At 47.1% G+C, this 27,482-nt stretch overlaps 1 protein-coding gene across 4 annotated transcripts in view; it reads left to right on the top strand.

Annotated features, from left to right (window-relative positions):
* The window catches only part of tox2 (TOX high mobility group box family member 2), a 65,490-nt gene that overhangs the window by 24,141 nt on the left and 13,867 nt on the right, over window positions 1-27,482 (top strand). For 2 of the 4 annotated variants that reach the window (XM_084706212.1, XM_084706210.1), the window contains exons 2-4: window positions 627-719; window positions 9,700-9,759; window positions 20,113-20,367. In XM_084706212.1, the coding sequence (XP_084562338.1) occupies window positions 627-719; window positions 9,700-9,759; window positions 20,113-20,367 (408 nt within the window). Of the gene's footprint in view, window positions 1-623; window positions 720-9,699; window positions 9,760-20,112; window positions 20,368-27,482 lie in introns of all 4 variants that reach the window. The other 2 variants (XM_084706211.1, XM_084706209.1) reach the window with 1 other exon arrangement.

Below are 27,482 nucleotides of genomic sequence, written 5' to 3'. Positions count from 1 at the left end.
AGCTGGGGAGCTGGAGAGAGTGATAGATAATGTGATATTTGTTCTGGACCACTGCACAGTGTTTTTCTCTCTCCCATAGCAGTCTACATCTGAGAGCCAGCTCGTTAGAGAATTGTATGCATCATGTTGGCCAAACCCATTACCTCCAGCCCAGCTAGCTCCATCACAAACTCATTCCTCACCCACTCGCCTGCTCGGTACTAATCCTAGATTGGTGAGGGCAGGTTAGAATGACCTGTCATCCTTCCCCCTGTTCTCCTTCCTCAAACCAAAAAAAGTCTGAGCGTAAAGATGATTGCTGACATTGAGTCATTGGATTTGGCCCAATGCTGGTCGAAAGGTTTTCTCAAGTTGATTGTGGTGTGAGGCCAGCGGGTTGGTGGTCGGAAAGTTGAGGATGTTTTAGCCAGTCACAGTCAGTGACTCTCTTCCTCATTCGCGGCGGTTTTGAATGCAAATGTGATTCAAATATGGACATCTAGACTTTGTGTGAGGATGGTAATGTGTCGGATGATGCAACTAACCTCTTTCTCTCCATCTCCATCTCTCTCTCTCCATCTCTCTCTCTCTCTCTCTCTCTCTCTCTCTCTCTCTCTCTCTCTCTCTCTCTCTCTCTCTCTCAGCAGAGCAGATACAGTACAGTGGATCGTGGTGTCAGACTTTACAGTTCCCTGCCCATGCGCCCAAACCCTGACGGGAAAAGACTGCCCTCTGCTGGGGTAAGACCTTCCTACCCTCTAGCCCCCCCCCCACCCACCCCCCAACCCCCCCCCACCCTCCTCTTCCTCTCCATGTCTCCAGGGACAGAGAGTACTGTAAGACAGTAGGCCCTGGGTGGTTTCGTGGCAGCACGCTGGGTGCTGGTAGGTGCTCCCCCACCCCTGGTTTGGCCTCACCTGCTCCCCCAGGCTACCAGCCCTGACTGTGGGACCCTGCGATCAGCCACAGCGTGCAGCTGTGGAACCACACACAGACAGTTCATTGACTCTTACAAAAAAAGTGCTGTGGAATCAACTCTACCCCCCCCCCCCCAAAAAAAAAAAAAAAAAAAAATCAAAATTCAAAATCGTTGCCTCATTCCTCGGATAAGAATATGTATGGTTTGCGTAGGAAACATCATAATTAGAATCTACCTCATTCTGAAAGGACAGAAAGGAGAGGACAATGGAGAAGAGCACATTTAATTTCATATGTCTTTTATTGTGCTCTCTTGCTGTGCACAAGTGCTTTCCTGAATAATCTCTTCCTATGGCTTCTGGGTTGAATGATAAAAGGGTAATATTGTTGGTGGGCTCCTTTTTTTAATTACAATAGAGATTGTATTGATGTTTCAGACCACATGTCCTAAATCATTTATCAAGGAGAAGAGTGCTAGCAAAGCATTTCTAAGAAACCCATCTGCTTTCAGGGCCAGGAATCGTACGTTATCTAAAGTGAATATTGTATGCAGCTCTATGGAGAGCAGACATACCAATCATCTGAATGAGATACTTGTCAAGAGACTGGAGGGATTAAATATATATCAATATGCACTCCGGGTCGATGGTCCGTTGGTTGATTGGAACCATACATGCCACGTATACACAGGTACAGTGGAATAAACATGACAATAGGTGGATTCGTAAAAATCACATGGCCGTTTACTGTGATGTATAACATCTATAACTGTAAACATATCCAGTGTTGTCTAAAATTCCTCTCTATCCCCATTTACTTTCATTACCAACTGGGTTTACTCCGGTAAAATGTGCCGGAAAGAAACAAGATGAATGACGCAATTGGCTTGCAGTTTATTCTATTTTCCGAGGGTCTCGTTGCATATTCTTGTATCTGTTGTGCTTCGCTCTCATGTGTTGCCACAGTACCAAACTGTAGCTGCATTCTGAATAACCACTTAACATGCTGGGAGGAAACCATTTATATATATTTTTTTTTTCCATTGCACTTATCAGGTGCGGTGCTGAAAGGAGTGTCAAGGTGCACCCCCCCCCACACACACACACACACAAAACTCCTCCTCCCCCCCCACTTCCTACTCCCCGATATGTATCTACTCATCAGTTCAGTTAAAAGTGGGTTTTTGCTGTATTTCCGCCCCCTCCCTCCCTCCCTTCCCCCCAAACCCTAACCTCAGTCAGATCCTGCTACTTACCTTTCTGCTTCCTGTCAAGGTGTGCAGAGAGCGACTCCCCCACCCCCCTCCACTTCCGCCTGCATCACGCACAGCCCCTTGTTTCTCTGCCTGTGGGGGGGAGGCAGGCCGTGAACTGGCTGTGGTGTCAGCTTCAATAGGCTGATCAGCACTCACTCAGGAGTTCACTCCATCATGGACATGGGGAACGGAAACCTCATCTAAGCCATCTGTCTGTCCATAAGTCATATATTCTGGTACCTAAATGATAAATTAGCATGCCTTTATTATTCAGTTATACCGTTGGCTTTGCACTCAAATGGCCGGTGAATATCCTTTTTTAGGGAGACATACATGTGGGGGGGGGGGGGATAGTGGGCGTTGGTGGATGCCGTAAAAAATCTGACATCTAAACTACACGAGCACGCTTTCAGTGATCCACGACTTGGAGAGATAATAAGCAGGCGTTCTGATCATCCTATGTTACCAACCCCCGCCCCCCTCCCCCCCCCCCCTCCCCCTCGACCCCCCACCTGCCAGTCCTTTAGCTCATCTCACGCCCCAGGCTGCCTATCTTGCTCATTGGAGAGTCCGACGTGCTGTATCTGTAACGACAGCTACCGTAGGCCCCGCCGAGGCCGAGCACAGTGTTGACACGGCCCTACTCCGCGTGGACGTATCCCCCCACACTGGAAACACGATGCAGCCGGCGTGCTGCAGTACTTGTCCATTGTTTGAGCTCCGGGGGGTGCTAACACGACTGTCATCCTCCTACCCAGGTTGATGCTCCTGTTGTTGTTGCTGCTGTTGTTGTTTTGTGAGCTCCCTCACTCCTGACATGAGACACGGGGGTAAAGGCACCTCTCCTCCTCCAGGGATGACAGGTCTTTTCAGGATTCTGTTCAACTCTAACTCTCTATCTCTTTCTCTCTCTTTCTCTCTCTCTCTTTCTCTTTTCTCTGTCTCTCTCTCTCGCCTTCTTTTTTCTCTGTCTCTCTCTGTCTCTCTTTTTTTTCCTTCTTCTTCTCTGTCTCTCTCTCTCTCTCTCTCTCTCTCTGTCTCTCACCATCTCCTTCCTGGATGATTTGGGGGCTTGCATAGTCAATGATGTAGTGAGTGAGAGATGGATTGGGCTCCGTCTGCAACATTCTTGTGTGATATTAATATTGCATGAGCACTATTCTGTAGCGAATATCTAAGAGTCTGCCTGTTCCAAGCCAGTGAGGAAGAAAAGGACGCACAGCTTCTCTGTTCTGGTAGGCCTACAGAGGTCTTTGTAATGAATGTTGTCGAGATTTATTTCGGTGCCTTAATAAGCAGTTGTTTTGGGGTTTAATAAGTCATGTTTGCATACCCATGTGCTCAGATAGCAGCATATCTATTGTTGTTCTGAAAGTGGCGTGGAAGATAGTACGTAGTACTGTGATTGTGCTAAGAATGGAACAGTGCCAGCCTACCATCCGAACACACAAACAAGCAGACTAACTAGCTCCAGAAATAACTGAATCATATCAATATTCCATTATTTCACCGCATACGAATACAAACACACAATCAGTGTTTAAGGATCATGGAAATAATTGAATTGTTGGTTTAAAGTTGTCCTCATGTTGTGGTTATGTTGGTCCATGGGCGATGATTACTGTAAGAGTATGCGTCAACTATGGGTGGTGGAGATTCCCCAGAGTGCTGTTGGGGCTTGTCAGGGGCATGCAGACTTGGTGACAGTAATGAACTGGTTTACTAAATGTTCAGCTCCTCATAATAGACCTTTATATAGAAAACAGGCTGATGAAACTCTGGCGATGTGGAAGAACCCGGCGTGCAGAATATTGATTGGAAATACGAGGCGTCTGGTGAGCGCTGTCTTCTCGGTCTTCTCTTGTAACACATTGAAACAGTCCAACCTTGCATATAATGGTATTTCCAATACACATTACCCTCAAATTGGATAGAAACCGTAGCATTGCTGGCATTGGAGCCAAGAACAGTGTCTGTGGCCAGTCCTGACCACTGGGCCTACTCTGCTGGGCCCAACGCCCAAACAAGTGTTCGGTGACCTTACTGCACCATCTGGAATTTAGAGAAGCCTTTTAGCATAGCTCTACTTAGTAATATCATTGCTCTCGCCTCAAAGGTTCTGGATTAAGGCCCATTTTCCATCACTGAATGTAACAAACGTGTGAAAAAACTTCACAGCCAAAAAAAACAGGGCGGTGCGGATTGGAAGAGAAGGAGAGAGGGTAGGGAGGGGGGGGGGGGGGGGGGGGGGGGGGAAGGGGATAAGGGTAAATGAAAAGGAGAAAGAGAGGGAGGGAGGGAGTCTCAACACCTCCCCCCTCCCAGATGTATTAATGTAGTCGGCTTTCTCTGAAATTCAAATGACAAGAAAAAAGGGGTGAGAGAGAGAAAAGAGGAAGAAGAAAACCCTGCCTTTGGAAAGGAGGGACTGTTCAGAAAAAGACCTGCCATCCATCTATTAGTGCTCTGTAAATATTACATGAGCTCCACATTCACTCACTTGTTAGGCATTACTTCCACTGGATGGATATATTATTTTAGAAACTGTGCCTTGTTTATGGCGAGACATGACCTACTTCCAGGCTGCCCCCTTTCTCCCCCCTCTCTCCACTCTCCCTTCTTTTTCTCTCGCTGTCTCTCTCTCTCTCTCTCTCTCCCCTTTTTTTCTCTCTCTTCCTCTCATTCTCTTCCTCAATCACTCTCCCGACTTCTCTCTCTGTCTATTTCTCTTTTCCTCTCCATCTCTTCCCCTTTTGTACACTGCGCAGTCTGTGAAATCTCAACTGGCTGTCCCCGCTGAACAATTACGAGGCAGAGAGACCCAAATGGAGATGTTTGTAGAAAACAACATGTGTATAATTAAGGCTTAATGAGCTCTTGTCAGAGTGGAATGTGCAATTAGATTGGTAATAGAAAATGCTGTGTGAATGCCAGGGACGACTGGAGAAAAAAATCGTCATGGCTGGGAATGGTGAATGAATGTGGCGTTATTATAAGGATCCGACTGATGGGGGGGAAACAGCCTGAGAAATACATTTATATGTAAATACCCGGTGAGGCCAGGAACGAGGTGGAGGAGAGATGGAGGAGAGATGGAGGAGGTTGCGGTACACTGTAAACACATGTAACTCCATAAGAGCTTTGGCTAACCGATTTACAGTAAGGTTCGGAGGGTGAGGTTAGAGTTTGAACACCATTCTGATGAATGCAGGGGCTTTATGATGACCCGAAGCAAAGGATGCTGGACTGAGATTCTTTCGCTTTCCCATTTTATTTCCCAAATGACACTCTAAACTCCAGGTACGCGAAGCACACAAGTCGTTTCTGCTCGTCGCGATCTGGTCTGAGAGGAAAGCCGGTGTCTTGTCTTCTCGTCTGCCCTTCCTCCCAGATGTTCCTCACCGTGACTTTGGGAAATTGCTCTTTGAGCTGGGTCGAAGGAGCCCCACACTAAATAGTGTTTGGCTATTTTGGAATCGCTTGACTCTCTCCTATAAAGAGAGGCTTCTTTGTGGGTCTCCTTGGGGACTGGCCATGAAAGACCCCCATTGTGCAACTCTATGATATGATGCAGCTTTCATAGCTTTAATAGAATCCCAAGCTGAAGCGGACCTTCTGTAAACACATAAAAGTCTTGTTACAGTACATGTGCCACAACATCAGATGGCTTTGTTCGCGTTTCATTAAAATAAAACTAAAAAAATCTTGTACGCTCTTTGTGTTTTAAAAGGTTTACCTTGAATAAGATTTACACGTTCCACGTGTGCCATCTGCACGGAGAGAAGGGAACGCGGGTCTTTTTTTCTTCTTTCTCTTTGTCCTGAGCGGTGTTTATAGTCAAGGTGAAGGGGATTGGGGGTTGACTGACCGTGGACGTCGTGTCAGCTTTGTTTTCTTTGTTCTCGAGGAGGCACAATGGCGTGGTTGTGCGACCATCTGTAACTCTACACCTACCCTGGCCTACCCGAGGTCAAAGGTTGGCGACGTGTGCTTTTAGTTCGTGGAGCGTTTTAACTCGACTCCACTCTGTTTCCTGAGCATACCAAAGCTAGCCGATATGTACTTTTTCTTCTTTTTTTTGTACCTTCTTATTTTAAAGCAGAAATGGCGCTGTTTTGGTGTGCCTTTTTAGAATTCCTCATATTATGATGAGGTGTCATGTGAGAAGTGACCTACCCTTGAATAGGCATCTGTTGATTGACAAGATGGTAAAATGAAACCAGAGGAATACCATATCACGACAATGCTTAAGCAATTAAGCTCAGTATATGAGAGCTACAGCAGGACTGTTTCTCTATATCCACTCAGCTGCATGGTTAAACACAGCCCACTGCTTAATGCTTTATTTCATACAATCTCACATCTCACTCCTGCTCTCTCCTTCCTTCTCTTTCTCACTGTCCGTCTCTCTCTCTCTCTCTCTCTCTCTCTCTCTCTCTCTCTCTCTCTCTCTCTCTCTCTCTCTCTCTCAGTCTGGCTGTCTCTCTGTCAGTACATACAGTTTGCATTCTTGTTCAAGTTAAATATCTATAATCATAGACTTTCATCTGCTCCAATGTCTTTTTCCCTTCTGTTCAGAGAGATGTACAAATATGGTCGGTTTGCCTTCGTCTTTGTGAGTCTGACTTTGCATCATGTTGTGGGATAGTGCCCATGCTCACACATTCAGACAGACCCAGACATAGAGGGACCTAGAAGAGAGACAAAGACGGACAGACGGACAGACGTGTGCAGACACGCCCCACAGACACACACACGCACACAGCCGGCACCAGAGCAAACGGACTGGACAACAGAGCCCACGCGAGGCTATCCGTATCTGCTTCATTTCGACAGAACATCTCCTGAATCTCGCAGTGCTGAGCCGTCTGGAAGGCTGTGAATGCTTAACTGACCACAGTCCTGACACAGGTATTTTGACTACTGCCTGTTCTCATCTGCACTCCTGACTGACTCGCCATCAGTCACGGCCGCGTGGAAAACGAGGGAGGCACATTCTGCAGTGAAGGAGTGGAGCAGAAGGAGAGGGTTAGGTCCTCCTCATTTCTTTTTTTCCTCTCTCTCTCTCTCTCTCTCTCTCTCTCTCTCTCTCTCTCTCTCTCTCTCTCTCTCTCTCCCTGTCTCTCTCTCTCTGTCTCTCTCTCTCTCTCTCTCTCTCTCTCTCTCTCCCTCTCTCTCTCTCTCTCTCTCTCTCTCTCTCTCTCTCTCTCTCTCTCTCTCCCTCTCTCTCTCTCTCTCTCTCTCTCTCTATCTCTCTCTCTCTATCTCTCTCTCTCTCTCTCTCTCTCCACCCAGTGTGTCTAAATCGAAAACATACGTGACCGCAGTAACATGTATCCACTGTGTGACTGAAAGAGTAGACCACATGGGCAAGCGGCCATGTTGTTAGCAGAGCCACTCCTATCCCTGACAGAGAACATGTATGCCATCTTAAGATCCTATTATGGCCCGGGAGTGCTTGTTCAGAGCAGGGAACAGCCTGATACTGAGGGTGTTCAGTCAACTCGTGTTCCATAACCTCAATGTTGGTGCGTACTTCCTTCATCAAACTGACAGTGGCTCACACAAACACATGCTATTTATAGTCTTCCCTCTATGTGTTTTGCAGCTCTGCAAACTGAAGTGGTTTGGTGGTGTCAAATGTGTATCAGTTGTTTGAACACGCTTCCCCCCAACCAAGGTTTACCTGTCTTTCATTGTCTCTCGCTCTCTCGTTCTCTCTCTCTCTCTCTCTCTCTCTCTCTCTCTCTCTCTCTCTCTCTCACTCTCTCGCTCTCTCTCTCTAACTCTCCCTATCTCACAGTATGGGTATGATTAATGACCACAAAGTCTGCAACAACAAACCGCTCCTGTCTAACATATCCCTGGTTATAATTCATCTGATTATATACTACTAGATTAAGCAGGCATCCATGGACGGATAGAAACTGGACTAAGAAAAGATGTACAGAAATCTAAAGGTTGTCGATTCATTTGAAATTATTTGTAATAATCCAGTCTATAATATATTTATAAGATATTTTCTTAGATCCAGATGATCTCTTGTACCAAAACTATAGCTTGCATTATTCATTAAATACCCTAGGCTCCGGTCTTCTCTTGAAGACATACAGGTCTATAAACACAAATATCCATGGCAGAGATTCCACCTCATTTGCTGCCCTGATAAAGAACTAAAAGCACTCATCGCCTCTCTATCTCCGCGTTACGGAAGAAATGGATTTCATTTTACTTGCAGTGTGCAAACCAATGATTGTTCCCACATACTAATGGCACCATCAGGGAGAAATCATTATGCTGAAAGCATGACGTCCATAAGGATGTGATGAGAAGTAGGCTAACAAATAGACTAATTCTAGTGATTGTCCATTATTTCCCTCCCTAGTGTTGTTGAGATAGTTCTTCTGACAGTGAGTATGCTATCTGCGTGGAGTCGTACTGCTCCAACTAAAGAATGAGAGCATTCCTCTGGTGGGCTGTCATGTAAAACGTATAAAACATACTTTACAAAATTGACTACGCGGGAAACAGTAAAACTCTGAACCGTAAAGCATGGCAACAGTAGGAAGTATGTCATGACCTGCCCTTCCAGCAGTGGGTCCTGACTGTAACTGTATTAGAAATCAATCCACCAGCCCTATTGGCCGATTCCCCGCGCGGCGTCTCGCTTCCTAAACGAGTGCCAGCCAGTGGCACACGGACGGAGAGCCTGGGAGCGAGTGGCGCTCCAAGCTGCGGCCCCTGGCTCTGACCTCAGTGTTAATCACAGCGACCACGAGAACAAGCACCGCGAGTGCCGCCGGCGCTGCTGCTGTGCTGCTGACACCCCCCCCCCCCCCCCGCCTCCCGTTTACCCTCTTCCCCCTCTCTTCCTAGTTAGGGCCCGTGTCGCTCCCCCCACCCCCCCTCCCCTCACGAAATCACCGTCCCTCGCCTTCTACCCCCCTCTACTCCCTCCCCCTCTTCTCACCTCTCGTTGCCCCCCATTAACTCAGGGGCGCACTTCTGCCTAAACCCCCAGCCTCCCCTCTCCTCTCCCCCCCCCCCCATCCAGCCGTCAGGCTGAGGGCTGCCCTGGTGTCTTGGAGGTTTCCTCTGGCTGGGTGTGAAAGTGCCGAAGGCTGTTCTGCCCTATTGGTCTCCGTATGGCTGGCTTGCTGGCTGGAATGTTGCTGGCAGGCAGGCAGGCAGGCAGGCTGCAGGTTTGGCAGGCTGGCTGGCTGACCCGTGCTCATGTTGTGTTGTCACTGATGTGATTATCACTCCGGCGTATCCATCCTCTTTATCACCTCTCGTGACTCGCTGGGCAGGCAACACACACACACACACACACACACAAACACACTCACAGTTTGTGTGAGTTCCACCAGTATGATGGCGTCTAATCATACAGCTCTCTAATGAACTGTAATTACTGACATCCAGGAGAGTGGCGGAGGTCTGAGGAAGGGGACGGGGGGGAACCCTGGGACCGCCTCCGTGCACGCCGCTGACTAATCACATGACCTTCTCTCTTCCTCCTTCCCCGTGCCCCTTCCCCTCTACAGTTTGATGGTGACAACATGTACATGAATGAAAACAACCAGGAGTTCCTCTCCCCAAACCAGGTGAGTCTCTCCCAGTCCAGACACTGCACTATCTCCCTCTCCGCGGTCTACAGGACGACACGACTCCGGCCACGCTTCGACAGGCAGCCAGGGCGTCCGTCACAGCGGGCCGCCCTTCCGCGCTCTCCGACGCGGGCGTCCTCTCATCGTGGATCGCCAGTGAGGTGTGGCTCACTCGAAAAGTCGGGGAGCTAGCGACTTCGTTAGCCTCGCGCTCGCAGTGTTAGATGTGACGTCGCGCCCGCCGAAAGACCCACGCGCGCTGTTTTCGAATGGGATTGATTTCCAGAAGGGGTTTGCGCGGGAGCCCGGGTGCACTGAAGGAACGACGAGCCACAACAGAGGACAGAGTGCTACAGCTGGCCTGGGTCTCAGCACATGGGCTGCCATATGGCTCTGTTTAAGCCTGGGGGGGGGGGGATTTGTTGAGTTTCAGTGAGGAAAAAGCATTCATCCTTGTCAATCGCAATTACGAGAACAGACCCGACGTCGCAGCTTCCAACATCGATACCTCCCGGTGTCGTTCTCTACCGTTCCGACGTTTTTTCGTTTTTCAGTGGACGCAGTAGCATCGGATCGTAGCCGGAGAGAGAGAGCGAACGGGCGTGGAAGCGAGCGAGCGAAGGAGTAATACGGAGGGAGGCGGACGAGGACTCTACTTTGCTGTGTTCCACTTTGTGTACTCCGAGATCTCCTCACATTTGACATGTGCCTTCCTCTGTTCTCCGCTTGACCAAGTTCGGCCTCTTGTTCCGTCTGACAGCTACGCTCAGGGGCTGCAGCCTAAAGGGGGAGCGGGTGTTTGTGTGTGTGTGTGTGTTTGTGTGTGTGTTTGTGTGTGTGTGTGGGGGGGTGGTACAGGCCTAAAATGGATGAGAAACAGACGGGGTACAGTCTCGTCTATCTCCACGGCGCGCTGGTAATTATCTCTCCCACATTGCATATATCTCCCTTACCCACTGTCGGTAGCTTGACATTTTATTTTTCAAACTTCTTTTTTGGGGATCTTCTCACTTTCCCTCACAGTGCATTGAAATACATTTGGGTCAGTGGTTCCGCCTCCAAACTATGTGAAAGTGTCGGCATCAGCGTTTGGCGGCCTCTCTGCACTTCATCCCACCCGTGGCTGCTGGTTCATCAAGGCTACCTGTGGAGGTGGTGGTTGGATCTGGATGTCTCGATGAGTCACGAGGAAATAGGTCAGATGGTCCACTGTTCTGAGGCGCAGGGTCCTGATCCCAGTTAGCTCTCACACATCCACACACACACACACACATACACACACACACAAACACACGCACATACACACACACAACACATACAGAAGCACATACTCGCTCAAGGCTACCTCTCCTTTATATTTCTCATTAGAGGCTTCTCTCTATTTCCAGTCATTGGGTTAGCGGCCCTTCTGCCTCCAGCAGACAGAGTTGCCAGTGATTAGAGGACAAGATCAGACTCTGGCCGTCGTCTCAACGAGACCTTTGTCTGGCCCTGGGGGTCACCGTGGCAACACTGTATACACACAAGAATGGGCATTGAGCCCTGAGCTGCAGTGTCTCCTGTATGGATCGATGTGGCTAGTTGTGACCCTGGATGAATTCGAGCTAGCTGGCGGAGAGCCTTGATCCAAGTTACCCCTATAAAGGCAGCTCTGGAGCTGCAGGAACTCAGGGGATCCAAATAGTTATCCTGAGAACTACGGCTAAAAGCTCCCTCGCACAGATTATCAGAACTGTTTGGTTAAGGGAGAGAATATATTTTGTAGATGTTGTCTCACCACAGTGTACAGTAGTTTCGTGACAAGAACAACTCGACTTACTCAACATTCATTCATTGATATGTTCCTCTGTGAGTGAAGATAGCAAAGAATACAGTTTGTCCTTTTGCAAAAAAATACAGTTTTTCCTGAATACTGCATGCCAGAAAGGGAAAAAGATGGAGTTAGAGACAGAGAGAAAGAGAGAGAGAGAGAGAGAGAGAGAGAGAGAGAGAGGAGAGAGAGAGAGAGAGAAAGAGAGAGAGAGAGATAGAGAGAGAGAGAGAGAGAGAGAGAGAGAGAGAGACTATACCAGGAATAATTCACCTAATGGAAGAACTGCTTGGATATTCAGCTGAAGTAGGAGCGCCGATTATGATCTCGCAATTAGCGTAACAAGGTTTTATTGATTGGCCCCATTGTAGCATCTCGGCTGCCAGGCGTGTTCCTGTGGTCTGGTGCTCCGAGCGAGTGTAGGCTACTGGACCACCGCCAGACCTCTACCGGGCATCTCTCCTACTGCTGCCTCTACCTGCGAACGCTGGCGTCCGCCACCAAACGCCTCGGTTCTGACAGACGGAGGGCCAGTTTCAGAGCCTGATGATGAAGTGAAGTGCACTCCTATTTTCTGTTCGCCGTCATTTTAATGCGTGGCTCTCCAACTTCAATTCATTGAATCGATCTACAAAGCAAAGCCCCTGGCGTTCTAACGTCATCTGAAACGTTTTTTCCTTCGAAAATGGTATCGGCCTCATGCTTGGCTCCTTTTTTATGCTTTTGTGTGCAGTTTTGCACCAACTAGCCCATGCTAGCGTTCATACAGTTTGAGTTTGAGGGCAAATCACAGAGGTGCCCAGCTTTCAAAGGGTTGTGAAAAGCAGATCTGTTGAACTGAAGTGAAGCCACAATGATATAAATCAAATGTGCTTCGTATCATAGCAAGCCTGCAGGACAGTGGAACACACGAGGCTTCGTGATATTTCATCCACCCCGTCAGATTGTCCCACCAGGGCTCACTGCGCATGCGCACATTAATATTGCAGCGTTTTTTGGGATGGACTTCTTCATGCAAGGAAATGTTTGGCTGAATTCTGTTCATTCCCTGGGTTAGGGTTTGGATTAGGGCTAGGATTAGGGCTAGGATTAGGACTAGGGTTAATCGGAGCTATAATTTTGCGCTGCATTTGGAAAATCTCACAAGGTTAGGACAAATCAATAGAACACCAGCTCTCCAGCACTCTCCACATGTTTCCAATAGGACATTGTATGACTTGTTTTTTTCTGTATGGGGTGTCAAATTCCTGACATATCTATCACCTCATCCCTGTAGATGCAACCCAGAGGTGCTCCGCTCGCCTCCACAGATCAGATGAGTAACTCTCTCCTTGGCCCCCGTCCCAATCTCAGCCGCTCTGTCTTGCCTGGGAGAGGCTGATTGGTGAAGTTCAGTCGTGTGTGACTGACAGGAAGCCCGGTGATTGGGGTAGACAGTATCATCGGATCGTTGCGCTGATTAAAGCCTCTCCGCGGCATTTCGTAAACTCCCGCCGTCCAGGGTCCCGACGCTCGCGGCCCGACCCTGCTGGTCTGAATTACACACCGCCGCATTAGTTTGATTTACAGCTTCCTCCCGCTGTTTAGATTGGAGCAGGGGCATAGAGTGGCAGGCTCAACCACTCCCCCCCCCCCCCCCCCCCCCCCCCAACCCCCACCTCCCTCTCTCCATCTTTTGTGAAAATGAAAACAAAGAGCGGCCTGCCAAAATATTTCTATAGCCGTTCGCTGACGAAGCAGGGGCTGGAGACAAAGTGAAAAGATGTGCAGGCATATTTGTTGCTGCAGCAGAAAGCTTGCTCCCCATGGCCTTTTTACAGTAATTTGAAATCTCTCTCTCTCCTTCTCTTTTTCCCCCTCCCTTGCCCAATAACAGCTTTCTGTTTGGAATACTTTCTGACATGGCACTGGCAAAACAAAAAATGCACAGCTGTATATTTGTGCAAGGACCTTGCCTTGCCAAGCTGTCTGTCACCCTGTTGCCGTAGGTGATCAAATGAATCTAATGGCTGTCCTAATGTGTTTTTGTAGGCCTTCCACTCCAACAGCTCTCACTTGGAGAAACTAAACAAGCACTCACAGAGTCTTCAGGTCAGATCCCCAGCACACAGCAACGTGTGAGATTTAGAAAGTGTAATTCTATTCTAGTCTATGTACCCTTTCTCCCGTCAAAGGTTTTCAAAGGAGTGTTTCAATCCTACGATTTTACCTCAGGACGCCGAAACAGCCTCTTGAGAAGGCTTTTTTTTTTTTACAGCCTCTTATACTGAAGAGTGTGGAGACGTGGGATTTGATTTGGTTGATCCCCATTTCCGGAATTTTCCGGTGTGTGTTTTACTGTAGCATGGGATTTCGTGGAGCGACACGCGTGAGGAGATTGGAAGAACCATCTCGGTGGGACTGTGTGGTGAAGGGTTCCGTTGTGGCCTGGAGAGAAGGGCCCCCGAAGCCCTGGACAGGGATGAAGTGGCTCATTCACTGTGGAGAACCGCGCAGAACCTTGCCCCCCTCCTCCCCCTCAGGAACAATGGCACCAGGGGGCAGAAGGGCCACCGCTGGACACCAGTCCTCACCAGCTGTGCCAGGCACCCATTCACAGCCTCATTGACTCGGTCGTAGGGTAGGGATGTTAGAGACATGCTAACTGTAACCTAATTGTCCCATTCAAACACACAATGGCACGAAAGGGGCACAAAAAGCACACACTGGCATACCCAGAGCATACACGCATGTGTGATGGCACACACACACACACACACAATAACTCCTAACACACACACACACACACAAAGGCACACACACTCTCCCCACCGACATGCTAGGGACATGATCCCGACCCTTTGCAGTACAATGACAGCTTGTTCGGATGTGTCCGTCCCATCAGAGCCCTTCTTTTACCGTGTGGATCACACAAGATCCCACCACCCTCTGATTGGGCCATTTCCCCGATAGTCTTCTCCAGTCCAGACACGGGTCGCTCTCTTCTTTTTTTTTCTTCTTCGAAACAAAACGACTTTTGCATTCCGAGACTGTGGCGCCATTGTCCTCAAGTCGACAAATCGCGAAAGGGACAATGAGGGTAGGATACTGGTGCTGACTAATGATGGCGGATTGTGATTCCCATGGTGATGTGGCTCTTGTGCTCCGTTTTGCCTGTCTGGTGTGCGCTGATGGTGGTGGATGGAGCTCACGTGAAGCCCTGCTGTTCGACTGAACAGACAAGCCTCCAATGAAGAAAGTTACACCGAATAGGTTTCTTCTTCATGGGTTAGAAGGCTGCTCCCTATAGGAAGAGACAGAGGAGACTGTAGGAGTAATAGATCTGACAGGGCAATGCTGGGATCCTTGATTCCCCCTGTCAGGCAATAAGTTTGATTATGGTTCTCATTTGAAATGTTGAATTTTCATTTCCCCCCCATCGCCCTCGACCTTCCTCCCTCCTCCCCTCCCGCCCAAGCCCTCATTCCTCCTATCCATCCATCCCTCCCCCCCTCCATGCCTCCTCCTCTCTTCAGTCCACCTCGGTGGTAGCAGAGTGTCGTGCCACAGTTCTCCGGAGTGGCGACGGCTCACCACCGTAGCCTTCTCTGCCGGTCCGTTGTCTCGTTGCGTCAGCAAGGAGGATGACTGACTCGAGACTGCTCACACTGCCGAGCGCGCTCACTGCGTCTCCACAGCACCCCTCCTCCAGCGGGAGGAGACTTCCTGTCCCTTGCATCATCCCACTCCCGGCTGGACGTGAATGCATGCCTATGAAATACACCGTCTATTCACATGCTACGAGCTAGCATCTGTTGTTGTTTACCCCTCCCCTCCCCGCCCCCCCCCCCCCCCCAATACACCCAAACATATATAAACAGGATCCGGTCGACAAAATGTTCCCAGTTTCCCATATATGTTAATGACGCTCTGTCGTCTGCTGCTCCAGTCAGTGTCTGTGCGCCGATAATGACCTGTGAGTGACTGCCTCCCCGCTCTCAGAGCCTGCTGACATTAGAGAGAATGAGGGAGAGAACAAACGAGGAGAGAACAGAGAGAGAGAGACAGAGAGAGAGAGAGAGAGAGAGAGAGAGAGAGAGAGAGAGAGAGAGAGAGAGAGAGAGAGAGAGAGAGAGAGAGAGAGAGAGAGAGAGAGAGAGACAGAGACTTATGTTTATTATTTGATAAACCCCTGTGTAACCCCTACATGTTTTGCAAAAGCTCTGGCTCCATTCAACTCTGTGGAATGCCACTTCAGATTAGCCACTGCCGCAAAAGGGCTGCCCTATCTCTGCGAAATGCATTAGTACACCACTCAGAGCCCATACAGCCCAGGGTTAAACACAAATTATATCATTTCTGTCATCCAATCAAATAAGGGTGACCCTGTGACCTGCGAGATGAGTCAAACCCATAATGAAATATGACATTGCACAAAAGCCTTGATTCTAATCTGGACTGACACGCGATCAAACGAACTTGACCTGATGACCTTGGGAAGGAGCAAGATGAGGAGAGAAATGGGGAGGAGGAGAAGGAGAACAGACGACGACACAGAGGAGAAGGGACAGAGACTGATTCCCAATTAGGAAGTAGTTTTAGTCAAAGCTGGCTCAGTAATCAACAAGCCTCTGTAACTAAACTGGACCCAAACCATGTCGACCCTCATTTGGATTGTGTTACTGAATCCACCTCGTCCATCTACTTCCCATTCATTCCTCTCGCATTTTCTCGTTCATTCGTTGGTCAGATCTTTTCTTTTGTATGTCTTTGTTGTTCTGTAAACCGCACTCCTCCATGTCGTTTCTAAACGATTGCGCCACAGCCCTTGACGTAATGTGACATCCCAAACAGCGTTGTAAGGCTTTGTGCTGCACTCGGCTTCATCGACGGTGCCCAGGACATTGGGTTTGGGCTGGAACTGTGCCTGGCCTCTCTCTCTCTCCCATTCACTGAGACGAAACCTAGAACATTTGTGGTTTCAGATTCCACACATTTCCAAATAGTAACAGAGTGACGGATAAATAATGCAGCTCTTTGGTCTGTTTGGAAGGAAAGGATGAGAGGGGCTGGGGGTGAGGTAGGGGGTGTAGGGTGGCAGGAATATGATCCTGCCCCCCTGTCTGTGTCATCTTAGAAAGGTCTTTGTGGTGCGTTGATATCCTCGACATGATATTGTAGCAGAGATGATGGCTTTAATGAATTATTATGAATTCCGCCCGTATTAGGAGCAATACCAGAACTGGGACTCATTAGATGGGATGGACTCACAACATTTAGAGCCTGAATGTAGGGGCTGACGTTCTCAGGGATAAAGGTGTGGCCCATTTCATAAAGACAGGAGGGGAACCACTTGGTGATCTTGATTTTGGCTCATCGGGCCAGCCGATCACAGTGGACAACATGCAGGGAGAGGATCTGCGGAGAGTTGGCTGTACATCTGGATCCCCGGGTCACTCTGAGCATGTCCTCTTTCTACGGGGCACACGAGGGGAGAGTCAGGAAAACAGATCGAGGCACCCAATCCCTCCCCCCCCCCACCCAGATAACCCTCTCTGGAGTTCTCCAGCGTGTGGCAGAGGAAGATAACTCTGTTTTGGGGGGCCGAGGCAAGGAGGGCGGGGTGAAGGGGGTCGAGGGTGGGGGTGGCGGGAGTAGAAGGGGATGGTGGGGTGGGGTGTAAGCATAAATCACACTGTGACAAAGCTCTCCGCCAGGCAGATAAGTGCACATTAGTGGTTAGGCTGATCTGTCATCGTCTTCCTCGCCGCTGTCGGTCCCGCCCTGCGTTGAAACGCTGACGTGGAAGAAGTTTCCGGGCCCTCCGTGGCACAGTGTGTTCAGTGTGGAAGAACCTCCTCCAGGACAAACTGAGGCTCAGTCCAGGGTAACATGGACAGCTTTTAGTTTGTCTTGGGATTATCAGTTGAACCATTCAGCCCTGTAAATGATTGATCCACATCCGAACAGAGTGTTCTCTTATTCTTTAGCAGTGTTGTGCTTAAAAGAAGGAATTCACATGCAGGGCCAAGGACGTTTTAATTACATGAATAGTTTAACAACATACCCATACCATTAACTGGAATTAGCAGGTCTTGAGTGCCCTTGAATGCTACAAAGACGGCTTCTGGATTTAATTATGCTGGCTGTTTGTGATTGGAGTCTTACTGTCTAATCTCAGCATGAACGACACGATATACCAAACAGAGGGCTACAGTATTCAGTAAACCCACGGACAAAAAGAAAAAAAAAAGATTCTATTCATTTGGTAGTCAGATTAAAATAGAGCACAGATGGTCAGATGTCCGACAAACAATGGCCTAACAATACCTACATTCCAGCCCAGCATCAGAGCATGTGACAAATATCTCTGGTCATATAATATATCCTACATTGCAGGCCACAAAGCTAAATCAGTGTTAGGTAGAAATAATCTGCGTTTTGGGAAGGCCTTGAATTCAAAGGAACAAATGTTGTGATAAACCCAATTAGATGGGCCTACAGTGGCAGCACAGAGCACAGTTAGCTCCATGCCAACACAGATAACCTGGAAAGCTTCCCAGTCAACACTATATTCCCTCCCCGGCCATCCCCACACCAACTGTCTGTTCATCTGTTTCTCTTAAATGAAAGGTGTGTTCTCATGTGCGCCCGGTCTCCGAAGACGCGCTCTTAATTAAAACGCCACTGAATGTTTCCTGCACACCGTACCAGGCATACTGTATATAGAAAATACGATTCCCTCGTGCATTTATCCCAAAAGATAAAAAAGAAACCCAATGTTGCGTGTAATGTAATTGTGGTATTGTGCATTATAATTCAATCATGAAGGATTGCTTAAAAAATTATACAGAAAGGCTTCGTTAAGAAAGTCGGTTCTGTAGCGTAAGGACGTAACTGTACACACACTAACCTATATGATCCATCAAATGCATACCCTTGGTTTAGATTGTACTTTCAAAGGAGAAAAGAGTATACATTAGCCAGTGTATGTTGGTTCCGCGTGTGCAATCTCACTCTGAATAGAGGCATATGAATAATTTATCTCGCAACAATTCAACTGGGAATGTCCTTGGTATTTACATTTTATCATCAAGGGCATTGGACAAGGCTCCTAAGTTGTATTATGACAAGTTTTCACTCCCTCCCCTAACACTGTCCAATAACATTTGATAGGCTGAAGAAACATATCCTTTCTGTGGTATTTGGTGGTATCAAAATACAAAACAAAAGATATATATTCCGAGGCACACAGGCTAGATGATGACGAAGCACATGCCTATTTTCTGCTGTGGCCCTGCCAGGTATTTCTTGTAAGGAATGTTCTAACAATACTGGCTCATTGTAGCAGATCATGGCGATGCATGACTCCCCTAGGACCTGGAAAGAAACTCACTTCACACAATGCCCTCAATGTTTACAACAGACAATTTTGTTTCCTTCCAACAATTATGAGGGAAATTGAATCTCAGGAAATGTTCGTTTTCTTGTCCATTAGACCAAACAATAACACCATCCCCCCCTAGGTTCACAAAAACATCTGTCTTCAAAGCACATTCTAGAAAACGAACATCCACGTATTTTTAGACAATGCAAGGGACAACGTAAATCAAACGGAGGCAATTACAAGTGCTCCTTCCAGGGCCGCGCGGCAGGCGGATGAGAGCACGTTTAAATGTGGCGTTCATTCAATGCCTACATCCCTGCATCATTATCATTGTAGTTATAATAAGTCATAAAATGGTTGTGATCGGATCGAAGCTGGTTAGTGTTTTTAATGTTGTTCCCTTTTCCTTTTATCTTCCTGAAGGGAGGGTGAATATGAGGCAGTGCTGTTCAGTGCATTAGATTATGTGATCATTTCAATAAAAGCAGCAGATCTGTGGAGGAGGAATATAACCCGATTGTCCCTCTTTGCTGCTTTTGAGTTATTTACAGTTGAAAAGGGGAGAGAAATTCATCCCCTTTTCCCCTCACCCCTTATTTTATAAAAGTATTTCTTGGAGAGATAAATGGCCACTGTTCTGCCAAGGATGACAGCCTACACAAAGATGATACTGAATTGATTTCTGAAATGTTGCAGAACTGACTGTTTGATGTATGCTGCGAGACATGAATCATAAAAATTCTATTAAAGCCCCTTGAATGGCTGACACCGGAATATTATTTGTGATGATTAATTTGACTCAGTCATTACAATAGGAGTCAGATCGCCTCAGACAAAATTGCTTTTCATTCCCCATTGAATTTCCTTGCTATTTCTTTCTTTTGTTCTCTCCGAGTTCAGTCACTTCCCCTTTTATTGTGACTCGTATCTCAACCTCTTGTATTAATGAAAATACACAGATGCAGATGTTGCTGTGACTAAATGTAAACACACTGTGCTCTTGGCAGTTTCTGTGGGTTTCTTCATTAATAATAATCACACCTGTTTTAGGTATTTCTTCAAGAATGCTTTGTTATTATACTCACCTCTTCAACTTCTGTCTCTCTGTCTCTCTCTCTCTCTCTCTCTCTCTCTCTCTCTCTCTCTCTCTCTCTCTCTCTCTCTCTCCTTCCAGAGCTATACAGGTCAGAGTGGGGGTGGCGGTGGAAATGGTGGAGGCGATGAGGACTACGAGATCCCGCCCATCACCCCGCCCAACCACCCGGAGCCCCCCCTCCTCCATCTGATGGACCACGAGTCTGGTTACCTCTGCCACTCCCTGCCACACAACGGCCTGATCAACCCCTACTCCTACCCCGAGCTGCCCGCCCTCATGATGTCCAACATGCTGGCCCAGGACGGCCATCTTCTCTCCAGCCAAATGCCCTCGGTGAGTACCAGTCGGTCACACGCCATAAAGACCCTGTGTAGAGACTGGCTATTGTCATATATATTTTGTTTGATGATGGACAATGGAAGATGGACTGGGATTATGCACCGAGCGTCATGTCCTTCCACAGTCTTCTCAAGCATTCGTATCAGATGAGAAAAGGAGATGAGAAACTATTTCCATCGATGGGGCATAGCACAAAGCAGCTCGTTGAGCATGTCCACTGGACATCTTATCTGATTTGATCTGAAATGCCATGTTCGATGCCAGCTCATTCCAGCTGCATCTTTAGTACAGTGCGCTCTCGAGTGTAGTATGTTATGAGTCAGAAGCAGGTTGTGTTCTGCGTCACCACTCTGATGAAGCAGCTTTCCACCAGAGTTTAGAACATTGCCCAGAAACAGCGTATGAGCAAATGATTTATTAAAGGTAAACAAGCATTAGCTCGCCGGACGTTTGGAAGTGCAGTGTTCTTTTCGACTGTTTAGACATTCCCAACAGGAAGGCTGCAGGTCCGTGTATGACACTGTGTCGGTACAGTTCTCCCCATTTCATAAGTGTGCTTGAAATACCAAGAACGAGGACAGAAGAGGAGGACAGAATGATCCACAAGCCCATTTGTGGTTGTCTTTGAGGCATAAAGCATTGTGGGTAAATCCATTAGTGTCACATCTCTCCTCTGCAAGTGTGGGTCAATCTATCAAAAACCTTCCGGATGAATACTCTCTGATTGCTCACACAGCTCTCGACACAAGTGTGCGGCAAAATTTGAATATCTAAACATCAACAGAATGAGAAAAGCTGTAAATAGCACAGTTCTCGTCAGGCAATTATATGTACTGTACAATGTACATAGCCATCAAGACAAGTCTATCTAAATGTGCACATTGTGCAGTCCCACCTGCTCAGGATGAAACCATTAAGATACACAGTATATCATGTTTCACAAGCAACGTTACATTGCCTGTGGTCACATCCTTCTCCAAACATCCTGCCACACACACACACACACACACACACATACATATTCTCCACGCAGTACATTGCAGTACAATTATGTCCGACACTTGGTTTCAATGTGATCTAGCTTGACATTCATGCTATTTTATATGATCCTGACCTTTGCATGGATGACAATGGTTGATTGGTCACTCTGTCTCCTCAGTCTCCGGGGCTGCCACCTGGCAGTAGCGTCACCCTGTTGTGTTTTCTATTTCCCAAAAAGCAGCACGACGACTCCGGACGACACGGCCTTGCCACGGCTTAACCGAAAATGACGACCCGAGTAAAAACCGTAGCCTATTTAACAAACGTATAACCTTGATACAGTCAGGACAATTAACGATGGGCAAAGGATGGTCGCGTGGTGAAATGCTTACGATCACATGATACATCTTTGCATGGCTAGACCAATGGGTGAGGCCGAATGTTTACGTGGGTTCTTTCGGGGTGTACTGCATGCAGTAATAGAGCTGGGTTAGATGGCGCTAGATGTGGGTGTTGTTGTGTGTCCCCTCCATAAACAATATCTATCAGGCCTGTTGAAATGGATCCACTACATCTGGAGGTCAGGCCTTATATTCAATCTTGAGCACATTGGAGAAAAAAAAAATCCATTAGGTTTCATCTTTCCTGCATCAGCCATTCTATTGAGGTGCTGCAGTGAGATCTGTTTTCATCAGGCAGATTCAATACGTGAGCAGGGCAATGAAAAAGAGTGCAATAGGGCTGGATGGAAAAGGAGAGAGGGGGAGAGAGAAGGAGAGGGAGATGGAATACGATGGAAAAGGAGAGTTTGCAGAGAGGGAAAGGTAACTCTCGAAAAAACCTTTTATTTTCTAAAGATTGTGTTATTAGATCTTTTAGAGATTTTGCCGTTAAGGAAATGAGGTTTATTCAGTGCTGATGAAAAAACTTAAATGGTCTAGCGATACTAAATACAGTCTAGCACCCGAACATCAGAGGACGGCAAAAAGCTAAATTTCACAAGTACCATATTGTATGGCACAGTTTGGTGAGTCATTTCACATCCATTTATACGGTGCAGATGCACATCAGTACACCATGCAAGCATACAAGGTTATAGCATCATCCAAGCTTGTGCTAGTGCTGAAAGCCTCAGAGCCCAATTCCAACTGTTACAAGTCTACATGAGAAACCAGTTAATGGCATTGTTAGAAGGTTTGTTAGCTAAAAGCGAATTCATGTAAAACTGTCTACTGGAGGCAAAGTGGTGTTCTCAGTCTCCTGGCTACATGTATACCTTGAACAGTTAGTCTGATCTGTACCCAAACTGTTGGACGCCATCTGTAAGAAACATTTCGACATCCCCGAGCTTAATCGGTCGCCTTTCTTCCTCCAACGCTCAGGCCTGGAGCTCTTGACCTGCTGCTGTGCTCTCCTCATTTCAACAGTCATTTCCAGTTCATCTGGGCCTCTGCTGAGGCTTATTGTGTTGCGGTCAGAAGACCCTCCTGGATGAACCTGATACGTTTCAGAGAGCCCTCTCTCTGCTGCCCGGCTTGGCAAGCCCTGCACTCTCTCTGTTAATGCCTCGGACTGTCATAGCATCTTCCACAAGTTCCAAAACACATTAGACATTTAATAGCCATGCTCAGGTTGCACTGATCTTATCAATAAAGCCCAGTGAGTTAGCCATCTCTGCCAGAGGCTCTCCGGACTCGACAACAATTGTTTGTTATTTTGTTGCTCACTCAGCCGTCTGCATCAAGCCGCCAAGTTTAAATGAGTGCCTGTTTTACGTACTTGACAAATTGATTACGAGGGCAGGGATCCCTATATCGTAGGTTAAGAAGTGAGGATGTCGTCGTTTCTACTGTCTCTGGTTACAAACAGCTTTGTTGAGCTCTTGAATAACTTGTGTTAACAGTGTCAGGACACCTTGTACACCGCATCCTAATTCTCCCCGCCCCCGGCATGAACACAGGCGCTAAACAGTCTCGCACCGTGCATAATTCATCTTTGATTAAGTATCTTCTCCATGAACATCATTAATGGATGGCTGCACAAGGGGTCATCAAAGTGGCCTCCAAAAGAAGGTTTTGAACATGAAACAGATTGAGAAATGCATCGTCATCCATGGCATGTAGCTCTGCTTAACAGCCTACTTAGACATCAGTGGATTAGCATTTTCCTGTGGTGACATGCTCGGCTACAAGATGCTTAAGGACAAAATAGGGCAATTATGGACGTCCTTTATTATGGAGGCTGCTGCCGTCATGTTTGGGATTTGCCCATCCAGACATCTCTTCCCATCGCTTGCTTTAGTTCCCGTATTTCAGGTAAGGTTCAATTCTAAGGACTCTGTCTCTGGACCGCTCTCAGGATTAATTAGTGGGTATTAATCTTGACCTGCTGGTCATGAAAAGGTGCATGGCCAAGTGGTTACAGCACGTGTGGAATTAGGCTCCAATGAAATATGAACTCCAATGTCAACTAAAACTTGTCACAGACAAACGAGATGAATTAATGATAAGACACCCAGAGGTGTTCTAATGTGCTCTCACGAATGCACACCACGGGCCACACTTTTGCATTTAGGTACTTCCTGTATGGAGTGAGGAGGATTAGCATAGGAGGTTCCTGTCATCACGGATATGGATGAACCCCCTACCGAGCCACCCGACCGTGTACAGGTAAACACATCGTGCTGGTGAATTCATAAAGGGTGGGTGACATCAGGAAACGTCTGGGGAAGAACTTCCTTTTCCTGTGACTGGATCATTCGAGTGCTGCGTCTGTGGGCCCAGTTGTGCTAATCAACGAGACTGATAGGACGCGTCCTCCATATTCCAGTGACAATGCGGCAAGGCCCCACTGGCAAGATGATGATGCCGCCTGAAAATGGCGAAAGCACTTCAATGTTTGATGGCCTCATGAAATCTCAAGTAAAGAGAGGGGGAGATTTGAAACAGCTTTCTTTTCACCTTTTGCGATTATTTATTTTCAAATAGTCCTTCAGGCTAATGTTCCATTTTGGTATTTCACACTGCCTTTTCCCATAAATGAAGCATCGCAGTCATAAATCATTGGACAAACAGAGACTTGTGCAAACCCTGAAAGGTCTAAAGATTTATGTAACACATTCATGTTTTCCACTTCCTCATTTTAGTACTCCACTGGTAAAGCCTAGCTAATAAAAGGTCCTATTAATATTTCCTGTTGCTTAGCAACGGCAGGCAGCAAGTAATAGCATTCTGTGGAAAAATAGATGACCGATAAGGAAAAATTCAATTCTTTTCTCATCTCCTGTGAGAAAGTACCTTATTTCTACAGCAATGTGATATGAAGCTGTAGTTGTATATTAAGAAATATTTTTAAGAAATGGTTCAAGTTAAAGTTATTTCCACATTTCATTATTGTCATAAAGAACATTTGATTGCTGGCCAAAGCTGACCTTCTCCTTGGTAGTCAATTAGTTTATGGGATTAGGCTAATCAAAGGATAAGGTATGGATTTAATTTCCTTTTTCATAATCAGTGACTTTCAGAGGGAGAAGGAATATGTCTTCTTGCTGGTCCCATGAGACAAGTTAGACTTCATTCACATTTGTGTTTTTATTTACACCTGGATAATTAAAAGGTGGGATGACATCGATGGATCTACTGTCGCGAATGAATCCCTGTTCTGTGGACACCCCAACGTAGGTCTTCCACGGCTGGGACAGTATGGCTCCTCCTGGTTTTTAGGGTGCGCGGGTATACATCACTAGCATTCAAATGACATATTGGCTCTCCAATTTTGGTAACAACGTCGTGTTATATGACATTGTGAAACCCGACGCCACCATAGAGTCCATGCGTGGTGATTTTTGTTGTCGTCTATCGGTTATGTTATCTCCAGTATGGGGACTGGCAATAAAGCTCCACTGAGCAAAAGACCCCAAACAAAGAGGAGGACTCAGCTGCACAAGACAGACAGTGTTATGATGGAGTTACATAGATAAAGGATTCCATATTACATTTAGCCTCAGGGCCCCGCTGTGACTTATCATCCCATGAAATCATGTCTATATTGCACTGTGCCTTATCCCGCTAGCCATCAGCTCACTCTGCTTTACTGGGGAGAATATTCCGCCCTGGTGGCTGTGTAGGAGATCCTAAATGATCTTGCCACTCTCCTGGTTCACCCCTCCAGTGTTTTACACAATGGGGTAGGCTAACACGATGGTGGTAAGGCAGGAGTGGTTTGATCCAAAATGGTGGGGGTCCTGTCGCCAGCCACAGATACCGCTCTTCTCCTGGGTTTTTGATATTGTAAAATGCGACCGTTTGCATATTATAGAAGTTGTGTCACGCACCGAAGATATGAGTTCACAGCGTGAGCAGGTGGAGATGGCTCCTGTCAAGAACACGTGAAGGAGTAGTTAACACACTGGCAAATCACCTCCTGGTTAACATAATTGTTGGCATGATCCCCCTTTACGTGTGAAATATGCAGAGTGTATGTGTGTACGTTCATGTGTGTGCGCGCTTCTTGTCAGTTTGTGTGTGTGTGTGCTGGCATGTGTGTGTGTGTTTGACGCTGCAGTCACCTCTTTCATTAGTGGGAACTGTGTCTCGGGCTGTCAGAAGTGTGGGTCCCTGCCACTCCCCACAGCCTGCCTGGATGTCACGTCAGACAAGACGACGAGGCTCTGATCGTCTTTGTGAGGTGAGCTCAGACACACTCCTGTGATGCTCTGCTTTAACACAGAGAAAAGGAGTGAGAGAGATAGAGAGAGAGAGAGAGAGGGAGGGGAGAGAGAGAGAGAGAGAGAGGGGGGAGAGAGAGTTAGAGAGAGAGAGAGAGAGGGGGGGGGAGAGAGAGAGTTAGAGAGAGAGAGAGAGAGAGAGAGAGAGAGAGAGAGAGAGGGGGGGGGAGAGAGAGTTAGAGAGAGAGAGAGAGAGAGAGAGGGGGGAGAGAGAGAGTTAGAGAGAGAGAGAGAGAGAGAGAGAGAGAGAGAGAGAGAGAGAAAGAGAGAGAGGGGGGGGGAGAGAGAGAGAGAGAGAGAGAGAGAGGGGGGGGGGGGAGGGGAGAGAGGACCAATAAGGGAAAGGAGAGAGTAAGAGAGAGAGGGAGAAAAGAGAAGGGGGAGAAGGGGCTCTGACATTACCAGTAATGAGGAACATGGAGGACACTGCCAAGGGGGACACTACCACATTTCCATCTTCAACTCTACTGCCCTGTCTCCATTTTGAAGAGAATCCAACAATCTACCAGTCACCAGTCCATCATGTGCTTTGCCCATCCCAGCACAATCCTTTTCCACATTAACGACTTTCTGTAAATGTGTGGTAGACCTTCAGTTAAAGAAGAACATTTCCATTTAGCTGTTCGCCTTTTGATGATACTGCATGTCACTGTTCAAGCCCAAATCATTAAGTCTACTAATCCGAAATTATGCTTATAATTCCACCCAAGATGGTTTTACAATTACCAAACGTATTGGCAATGACTGTCTCTTGACATGTTTACTGTGAGAGCAAACTGGATGGACAGGATGGTTTTTTACAGCCTTTTCTTAACTGTATTTTTTTTTAATCTTCATTCTAACAGCATTAGCTTCCGTCAATTACTCTCTGATCTCGCTTGCATATCTCATTTTCCTTCTAAATAAATCACTTGTGCACAATTAAAAACAGTCGACAATATACATAGTCCTTTGTTTTCAATCGGTTTTGTCGACATGTCGAGAATGGATTAAGAATGCTGAAAATGTGCTTTTTCTCCAGAAATTATTCATGAGGCATAAATGGCCTAGGAGAACTAAGGTAACATTTTCCTTATTAAAATGTATAGTAATGCCATCCATACAACCAATTATCACCAGTCTTTCTCCTGCGTCCTAGTCAGGCATGATACTGTACCATTACTTCCCTCTGATAGAATCAGCCTACACAAGTTACGTTTTGCCTTTGCTTTGCGACTTAAGTAGCATATGATTTATAAATCCACTCACTTATTAGTACTCCTCGCCTTGTATAAATGACCCTCCCGGGTATATGTAAGCCTGATGAGGGGAAGAGATGGATGAAAGCAAAGAAAGAAGAGGGAAAGGGGAGGGAAGGGGGTTAGAAAAGAGCTTTAGGGAAGAGAGCTGTTAGTGCTTTACC

The sequence above is a fragment of the Hypomesus nipponensis genome, chromosome 9, assembly GCF_054491055.1.
Source record: "Hypomesus nipponensis isolate SF chromosome 9, ASM5449105v1, whole genome shotgun sequence".
Lineage (NCBI taxonomy): Eukaryota > Metazoa > Chordata > Actinopteri > Osmeriformes > Osmeridae > Hypomesus > Hypomesus nipponensis.
This window is presented reverse-complemented; position numbering and strand designations above follow the sequence as displayed.